Below are 9,867 nucleotides of genomic sequence, written 5' to 3'. Positions count from 1 at the left end.
ACATTGATTGGCTGTAAGTCTCATGCAGGTTGTACGCTAATCACTTTATTATAAAGGAGTAAATTGTAGCAGTAGCAAGTAGCAGTATCAGTTTTATCTACGGTTGCACAATTCTGGTAACTTTCCCCAAAACTTTCCCAAAATGTTTCAGAAATCCCTGTTGGAAGATTGCCGGAATCAGAAGGGATTAAGCAAGAAATCCCTAATCCTCCAACCAGGGTTTCTGGAAAACCTGGGAATTTGTGGAAAGTTACCGGAATTTTTGCTACCCTTGTTGTATCAGAGACAGAATTAATCATGAAGCATGACTCGAACGTTAGTTTTCATTGAGTCATACTGAAGAAGTCTAAATACTGTATATGGCTCTGACCGATACCTATTGGTGGATACAGTATTGAAGTTATCAAGCATAGTGTGTTGTTTTCATAATGGTTTGTCCCACTGTTGCTGCTTGCGATAGGTGGGAAAAGGAGTCAAAGCCAGGAGCCAATAGAACTTCACAACAATGTTCTATCTACAAAAAAGGAGTTGTAAAAAAAAAAAAGGCATTTCACTTTCATTATAAAAAATAGTTGATTTTATTTATTTCTCTCTGTGTAGCAAAACTAGTCATCATGGATACATGCGGTTATTTACAATCAGCAATACGCATGTTTATTACGACATAGGTACATCTAGAAATAGAGCACATAGAGCAGAACAACATCCTCGTACAATACTTCAACAGGTTTTTTTCTGGTACGTCGTACGTCTATAAAGTCATCTTTTAGTTATCCTTTTAGATTTTTTTTATACTTTTTTTTAATGCTCGTTAAGTTCATCAAAAAGAAGCAACACATTTTAGATGCAGGTACACAGAAACGTGCAGCAGACACTGTCTTCTGTCTGTCTTTCTTTCTCTTTCATCCCCGTCACTTTCTCTTTCCCTCCCTCTCTTTTTGTAAAAGAAACTAAACAAAATAATCTGTTTCAAAGTGGAAGTGATGTTTAGGTATACCCTCCCCACTTTCATGGCCTTCCAAATAATCTCCCTCTCCTACAGCAGATATCTTATGAGGTTTGTGAGGCCAATTCTGTCCCCTTCGATCAGTGTTTCTAGTACCAAGTGGACCCACTCAAATGCCAAATGCAATGAGTTCAGTCCAGTGAACTGAAAAAGTCCTTAAGGTATGTCCCAAATGGCACCTATTCCCGATATAGTGCGCTCCTTTTGACCAGAGCCCTATGGTCTAAGTCTAAATCTCAGTCAAGCAGAACACACATCAAATCAAACACCACTCCAAATGTTTTTCCAGCGTTTCTCCCCTCATCGCTTCTCTAAAATAATGGATTTTTCACTAGTGTCTGTGGCGTCAGTCACATTGAAAATGGTTTCAATTTGAGATTGTCTCTACTGTGTTTGATTGAGCTTTGATGCTAGCCAAGCCAATGGTTGCATCCCAAATGGCACCCATTTCCCTATATAGTGCACTACTTTTGACCAGCGCCCATAGGGATTACCAAATGGTTATTTAAAAGACATGAGGGTGACAAAATTCTATTTTTGTTGGGGTTTCGTTTACAAGGAAATATTGAACGAGTAAGGATTTTGAGGTGATTAGATATTGATTTCCAATAACACAAAATACATTATTTTTTTCCGGTGAGATTCTGAATCCCAGTCTTTTCCAGCCTCTAAAGGCATAAACAGAGACATTGGTTTCTCTACAGTAGCACAGAGTGAAAATCCTTGACCCTTTTCAGTTTCTTTTCCCTGTACTCATTTCATATCACTCGTTCATCGTACGTGAGAGACGATTCCATTCCAACTCAAGTCAGTTTCATTGAAAAATACCCATAACATTTTTCTATTTGTGAATCGAATTTTCAATTTCATCCTCTGAATCGACTTGAGATCGAATGGAATTGTGATCACGATCCCATTTCTCTACAAGGGCTTAACTCAATTCTACCCCCTTTACAAAAACAACAGCCTTCTTAGCAAGATGAGGGGGAAATCATAATAAGGCAATTTAACTGTATTACAGTATTTTCAGCTTATTTTCTTTAAAATCACTTTGTCTTACAAATATTTGGAATGTATGAATGTGTAAATCTTAACACTGCTTTGTAGAAAAAAACAAGTACATTACAAGTATATAAAATAAATAAAATAATATATTAATAAAGTAATCAAAGTGTGCAGACGGATAATTGACATAAAAATCAAACATTATGTAAAAAATACAAAAGGAAATAACAAAACAGAAGTGATTAAAACAGACAAGTAACACTCAAAGGTAAAAAACAAAACAATATATTTGGTAAATAAATAGTGACAGTCCTGGACTGCATTTGTGTACAGTATGCCACCTTATCATCAAGGGTATCAATGCAATAACAATTACTTTTTCTCTGTCCTTGACAATAACTGTTTGCATCTGTGAGTTCTTGAAAAACGTCCAAATATATCTTTTTTGCACACTTCATTTTCTACAAACAACCAATGACATAACTGAAATGGTAACAATGTAAACACTGATAATAATAAAACATAACAGATACATATTGGTAAGGCTTTATATCCATTGGGGCCTCTTCTCCAATACAATGGCTAGTCTTTTGGAATATAAAATGCGCTTGACTGCGCATTTTGGTTCCAAACATTGACATCTGTGTATTCGTTAACAACTATAAGTCTCTTGTATGAGTTTTGGATTACAGGCAACATGATAGTCAGGCTGCGTCCCAAATGGCACCCTATCCCGTATATAAAGTGCACTACTTTGGACCAGAGCCCTATGGACCCTGGTCAAAAGTATCGCACTACATAGGGAATAGGGTGCCATTTGCGATTCCCCCTCTATGTTTAATGTCTTCTGAATGATGCCGATGCTCCCTCATATTTTCCAGAAATCCAGGATGATGTGATGAGTCTATAGTTCTGTATGTGGTTGGTTTTGTGCCCCTCTTTCAGTCATTTTGGACAACAGCTTCAGTTTCATCTTCCAAAGGGCAGGAGGAATGAATGGATGTGTGTCCTCCTGACCTCCCTCTCTTTTCTATCTGCAAGTTTGTTTTTACTCTATTCAAAAAAAGCTAAATGTCATTTTTGTGTTGCTCTTTCCTTGACAAAAATCGAACTGTACATTTTAAAGAGACAGACAAAGACAAAACCCGAAAAAACAAAATCAAAAGTAAGCTGTGAATTTTTTTCTTCTTCCATTGTTCCCTCTTCCTCCCTTTTTCCCCTCCCTCCTTCCCGCCCCCTCTCTCTCTTTCCTCTCCTTTTACTGAAACATCCTAGGCCTGGGTTTCATAAAGACCTGTTGAATGTAGTTCTCCAGGTCTTCGTCGCTATCTTGCTGCTGCGGCCCCATCCCTATCCCCTGCATCCCATAGTAATCTTGGTCCCGGGTCACCAAAGGAGCTGAGGGTGCTTGGTAATAGTAACCATGCCGATGGCGAGGCTGAACCTGACCCCTGGATGGGGACGAGCGAGGTTTAGGCATGGGGACGGGTAGGGGGTTGTATGTCCTGGGGTGTGGGGGGAGGAGGTAGTTGGGGTAGTTGGAGTAATTTGGGTAGTAGAGGTTCCGCCGGAGTGCCGCAGGGGGCTTCCTCGGGCGTGGCTGTACCCAGGGACGGTACCTCCTCTTGGGGGGGAAGTCAAAGTCGTAGTCCAGAGAATTCGACAAGAGGTCGTTGAGCGTGAAGGATGGCTTGGCGTAGTAGCGGGGCTTGGGCTTGGGAGGGGGGAAGTAAATTGGGTAGTAGCCTCGATAGGGCTTCTGTTGGTAGAAGGGATAGGTAGGGTAGTTGGAGGAAGTCCTAAAGGACTTCTGTTGAGGTTTGATCCAGAGGTTTTGGTCTTGGTTTGAGGGTTTGATGGAGGATTTGTCCTTGAACCAGGCCTTGAGGGGGTTGATGGCTGGGAGAGGCTGCTTCAGGGTGGGGTAGCGGGGGGGTGAAGGCTGGGCATCAATGGCTTTGGCTGCCGGGTAAACCAGGGGTCTTTGCAGGGGTCGTTGCCAGGGTAATGTCTCGGGAGCGTCTTTCTTCTTCTTCTTCTCGACGTCGCTGATGATGTCAACGACATCGTCCGCGGGGAGGTGGAGCTTACTGGACATCTCGATGAGCTTATCGATGGTCTGAGCATCAATATCATCATCCTCGCTGACCTCCTCGTCAGAGCGCTTGTCCTCTGCTGCGTTGGACAGCAGGGTCTTCTTGTTCTGGTACTTTCCTTTGTCCTGTTTGACCATGTACTGCAGGAGCATGTCCGAGGCGATGTCCGCCAACTTCTCCTCCTCGGCTTTGGCCCTCTGCGCCTCGGCCGCCTGCCTCCTGACCTCCTCCTGCTCCTCCTTAGCCCTCCTCTCTTCCTCCTCGGGGCTCAGCATTTCCTCATCATCATCATCATCATCCTCCTCCTCAGCCGCCGGGCGAGCCAGATTATTGTCAAAGTCGTCCATGAAGTTGCCTCCTCTATAAGTGGGCATGTTCAGGGCTTTCTGCATCTCCTCTTGCCATTTGAGCTTCTTCGACATGGCTCGGGGGTATCCTTTAGCTTTGGGTTTTATCTGGTTGTGGATCAGGGCTTGGTCTGTGTCGTCTTGGCTGTAGCCCCTGCTCTCCCTCCCTCTCTGCTCCTGGGCCTGGGACTCCCTCTCTCTCTTGTTAGCTGTGTTGTAGTTCTGTAGTTCCTCCAACATGCTCTGGAGGTTCTGCACTTCCTCTGGACTTAGCTGCTCCTCTTGCTGGGTCTCCTGTGAGGTGGGAGGTCCCTGCTGCGCATCCTCTCTGGCCCCCACTTCCTGCACTCCCACCTCCTCCCCTCTTTCTCCTTCTGCCGGAGGTTGTTCCTCCTTTACAGGAATTGTCTGGCTGGTGGTGCGGCTAGTCACTTTTTCTGTTAGTCTTTCCTCCTCCTCCTGCACTCTCTTCCTCTCCTCCTCCTCATCCCTCTCTCGTTCCTCCTTGCCCTGCGCCTCAGCGGCCGCCATAACCAGCTCAAGCTCCTCGCGACCGTCCCTGTTTCGGTCTGCTCCCTCATCCAATACAGCTCTCACCTCCTCTCCCTTCTCCTTCTCCTCCTCCTGCCTCTCTCCCTCATTTTCCTCCTCTCCTCTCTCCTTTTCCTTCCTCCTATCCTCCACACCGCCGTTCCTCCTCTCCCCGTACGGCTTATTCATCGCCTCCAGCAGAACGGCTGCTAACGTTTTGGGGTCCATGTCTCCAAAAAGCTCATCCTCCTCTTCCTCCTCCTCCTCTGCCCTCTCTCTCTGTGGAAGTCCGCCCTTCCTCGCTTCATTCTCTCCCTCGGGTAGCCTAAGCCCAAGAGGGGGAGGAGCATGGCTGTCGCTGGGGCTGTGTGTCTCGGTCGCCACGGAGGCAGTGAGTGGGAGGGTTAGGGTGAGTCCAAACAGGACGACCAGTAGGATAAGGGCACTTGTGGCGAAGTGGGACCGCGTCATGACCACACAGAACAGACAAGAGGGGGCGAGGGAAAGTGATGCGCCTGGAGAGAGCGAGACAGACAGAGAAAATATAGATTTATGTTAGATAGGATAATAAAAAGGGGTGAACCCATATATAATTGTAATTCAATGGAACCCCCTGCCCCTATACAATATAAAACTTTTTTTATATATACCTATAGTGAAAAGTTTTACAGGATGGTACAAATTGTTTCATGGTTTAATGAGCCTATACTGCATATACAGTTCAGTTAAAGTATGTGGTGTCACTGCCAAGAAAACCATTAGCTCACAGCATTATTAAAGTGAAATGAATTAATGGAATTAATTAATGAGTCAGCCGGTAAAATAATGAGGGATATGAACCAAAATATAAGCATGTCATCACTCATCTGCATGTGAAAACAATTCTCAACTCAGAATCATGATGAAACGCTAGAGTAGGTTGCTTTTACAACAGATGCAATTTATTCAGTACACACTATCAATAGCCTATCCATGTTTCCCCCATAAATATAAAATACATAATAAACAAAATACAATAATTATTCACCTTAATCAACATAGATCATGCACCTCTGTGCAGGTCACAAATAACATCAGTTGAGTATTGGGACCCACACAAAATGGCTGACCAGTATTAGACCTATACAGTTTGAAATGGTTTCTCAACGTCTTGCTTGCTTTTCGGCTATTTCCAAGGCTCACATTAATTGCTTTCACAACATTACCTTTAAAGTCAAATTGGACAAACTGGATTTTCCTCAAATGAACTTTTCTGCTCCACAGGCTACATGTAGGCTATTTACTGCAAGGTGTCAAGATAAGTCAAACTCTTGTGGGTCGATTCGTGTTAAACCGTTGGATTAGGCACATGCAGTATTTAGCATTTTCTCGAGCCTCCACTAAACTGATCTAACAAAAGGTTAATTGGCTCAGTGTCTCGAGCTGGTGCTGCCTGCGCGTGTAATGCTCCCTTCGCATGTGAGCGCGCCAGGCACGTGGCAACAGGGCGGGTGGCAACTGACAAGAAAGCGTTCCAATGCGCGTGCTACAGAGAAGAAGTAGGTGTTACTTGTAAGGTCATCTATATCTGTGGCCATGGCAACAACATATTTCACATTGATCACTAGAGTATAATAACTATCCATAACTGACATAGCTTAACTGCACAATGATTTAGGGGATTTTTTTTCTCTCTGAGAAATACAACAAGTAGCATGAATAGATTGATGAAATAATCAATCACAATTGATAATCTCCTTTATAAGAATTCATTACAGCCACAACAATATCAAACATAAACCCATTGGATTTAACCACTGGCACGGGTCTGTATTCATTGCAGATATCGTTCTAGAATGTAGATGAGATTGAAAATGGAATAATGAGATTAAAAGATCATAATACCGCATTGAGTCTGCATCCCAATTGGCAGGCTATTCCCTACCCTACATAGTGCACTACTTTTGACCAGAGCCCTATGGGTCCTGGTCAAAATAGTAAGCCAACAGTTAATAAGGAATAAGGTGCCATTTGGAATGCAGGAATGAGGTTTGACCCCTGGGTAATCATAACACAGATGGGTCAGTGTAATCCACAGTGAGAGATTAGGAAACAACCTACCTGGCCTGGATGATGCACCCATGTGTGTGTGTGTGTGTGTGTGTGTGTGGATGATGCACCACACGTCTCACTTTCTCCCCATAGAGTGATCTTTCCTAACATGCCCAAGTTATGTGTAGGCCAACTGTATAGCAACAATATAGATCACCTTACAATTATTGCATCTCTTTTGTTGGCTTTATTGGTCCCACTTTTTCATACTTAATTCTTTAGCTGTATAATGTTTGGTAAACATTGTACCTAATGTGTGGTACACACTCAGGGGCGGCAGGTAGCTTAGTGGTTAAGAGCGTTGTGCCAGTTACCGAAAGGTCGCTGGTTCTAATCCCCGAGCCGACTAGGTGAAAAATCTGTCGATGTGCCCTTGAGCAAGGCACTTAACCCTAATTGCTCATGTAAGTCGCTCTGGATAAGAGCGTCTGCTAAATGACAAAAAAAAAAAAAAAGCTTCTGTAACCGCATCTCTCTGTCTCTCCCTTTCATCATTCTATCGGCTAATGCCCATCCATGAGGGCAATATACTTAGGGTGCAGTCTCTCCACCAAAGCACATTATTAATCTGCTTTTAAAAAGCCCTATCGCACCATAATCTGCTCTGTAGAAACGCCACACGACCTGGAGGAAGCTCTCTATTGCCTCAAGATTAAAAGTGCAAGAACTGTATCACCACAGGAACTCTAGAATGCATGAAAGTATAGAAGAAAGCCGAGCAATTTGCACTTATATACATGAGTAATACATGTACATAATAAATGTAAGATTCTCAACTAACTCTTAAAAAAGTAGCATCAAAATTGGTTTGACATGCAAAACCACTCTTTGACGCAGCCAGATGCAGCTGTTTAAAGTGTCCTTTTCACCCTTTGTCTTTATTTGGTCTTCCTGGGGTTATTTTGGGCAGTTGGTGAAGCCATGGTGATGGCAAAGATGATGAAAGACTGGGAAGAGGCGTGGCTATGATGATGATGATGATGATGATGGTTATGATGATGATATGACAATTATCATGATCTCCGGTAATCATTGTCAACATGATTACCACAATCATTAGCCAACCTCATTATTCTATCATTCGATAATTTTTCTTCTCATAATCCACACCCATTTTCTTGTAGGCTATTCATACTGAGAGTTAGTAATCTCTTACAATTTACAAAGATTAGAATAGAAAAATATGTTGTAAACTTTTCTGACAATACATTCATTTATGTTGATCTTTTAAAACACTTTTGTTTAATAATAATAATATATATATATATATTTAGGGGGTAGATCATTTTTAATACTGCAGATAGATTGTGGATTCTATCAATGTAATTGTCTGCATCATTTCCATCCCCCATATATATATTTTTTGTAAATATATTGTTTGTAAAAAATATATATATTTAAATAATAAGAATTCTTTAAATATATTTTCTTTATTTATTATTTTCCCATAACCCTACCACCCCTCCAGTAAACGAATTAAATATATTTTCCTTCTTTATTATTACATTTTTTTTTGTTACTATTTCTTTCAACTACACAGTCTGTCTAACAAAAAGCAAGGTGGAAGCACAAACAAACTAAACAAATCACATTACTATTGCTTTTGTTTTCAATCGTTCATGCCATAGATCAATCAGTTTGATCACTTTTAAAATAAGATATATTAAAGTAGTTAAGACTTACCTGGTGTTGTGTGGTGAAACCAGAAACGCAGCCTGGTGTAGTTAAAGGTACTTTCTCCTCCTTGTCACTCCACAAATCTCTCTCTAATTCAACATGTTACTCTATAACTCAACACACCAATGTCTACCTAACACAAATAAAGCTCGGTGTTGTTTGGAAGCGTGTATATAAAGTAGCTAGTTGTTATTTCTCCCTTTAGGTTTCCCTACTGTTGCCTGATTCGTTATGTGTCTGTTTCAGTGAGTATTATAACCAACAGCACCGCTTCTTTATACGTCCACCCTCCCTGCCCACGTGATCCGACGTCAGAATTTTCCCCTATTGACGTAAGCAAGCTTTCATTGATAAGAATTTTCGCTTCGCTCGAATGAACCACGAGCGTTCTGGCTCTGCCACTCTGCAGTAGCCTGATGAATGAACGGAAGCGGAGTGAATGAAATAGTATTTCGCCCGCCAGAGGGAGGGAGGGAGGGAGGGGGCACAGCGAAAAGCACATCACAGAGGGAAAGAGGGAGCAAAATAGATAGGTGAACTCATAGCCGCGGGAAGTAGTTTGGGGGTGGGTACTGCCGACAGGAGGGGGGATGCAATATTATTTTCTTGCCTGCGCTGAAGACATCTATATTGGTCGCTAACTAGTAAAGGTTTGGGATTTTTTTAAACTAAATATATTTGAGTGTTTACCAGCATTTGTAATTTGAGTCTGATAATGATCTGTACAAAAACAGTTAATCTGATACTACTTGTGGAATATAAAAATACTTGCTTGATATACACTAAAACACCTACTCATTCAAGGGTTATTTTTTACATTGTAGAATAATAGTGAAGACATCAAAACTAGGAAATAACAGATATGGAATCATGTAGTAACTAAAAAAAGTGTTAAAAAATCAAAATATATTTTACATTTGAGATTCTTCAAATAGCCACCCTTTGCCTTGATGACAGCTTTGCACACTCTTGGCATTCTCTCAACCAGCTTCACCTGGAATGCTTTTCCAACAGTCTTGAAGGAGTTCCAACATATGCTGAGCACTTGTTGGCTGCTTTTCCTTCACTCTGCGGTCCGACTCATCCCAAACCATCTCAATTTGGTTGAGGTCGG

General features: G+C 42.0%; 1 protein-coding gene across 1 annotated transcript; it reads right to left on the bottom strand.

Annotated features, from left to right (window-relative positions):
- Positions 1–560: 560 nt before the first annotated feature.
- Positions 561–8,983, bottom strand: vgf (VGF nerve growth factor inducible). Its single transcript, XM_084165921.1, has 2 exons — positions 8,760–8,983; positions 561–5,500 (listed from the first exon to the last, which is right to left on the bottom strand). The coding sequence occupies exon 2, from the start codon at positions 5,454–5,456 to the stop codon at positions 3,270–3,272; it is 2,187 nt and encodes a 728-aa protein (XP_084022047.1). The 5' UTR covers positions 5,457–5,500; positions 8,760–8,983; the 3' UTR covers positions 561–3,269.
- Between the last annotated feature and the right edge of the window lie 884 nt (positions 8,984–9,867).

This window comes from Coregonus lavaretus, assembly GCF_964263955.1.
Source record: "Coregonus lavaretus genome assembly, chromosome: 7".
NCBI classification, from domain to species: domain Eukaryota; kingdom Metazoa; phylum Chordata; class Actinopteri; order Salmoniformes; family Salmonidae; genus Coregonus; species Coregonus lavaretus.
This window is presented reverse-complemented; position numbering and strand designations above follow the sequence as displayed.

Excerpts from the sequence above, each read along its gene's own strand:
- vgf (XM_084165921.1), bottom strand. The coding sequence starts at position 5,456 with ATGACGCGGTCCCACTTCGCCACAAGTGCCCTTATCCTACTGGTCGTC.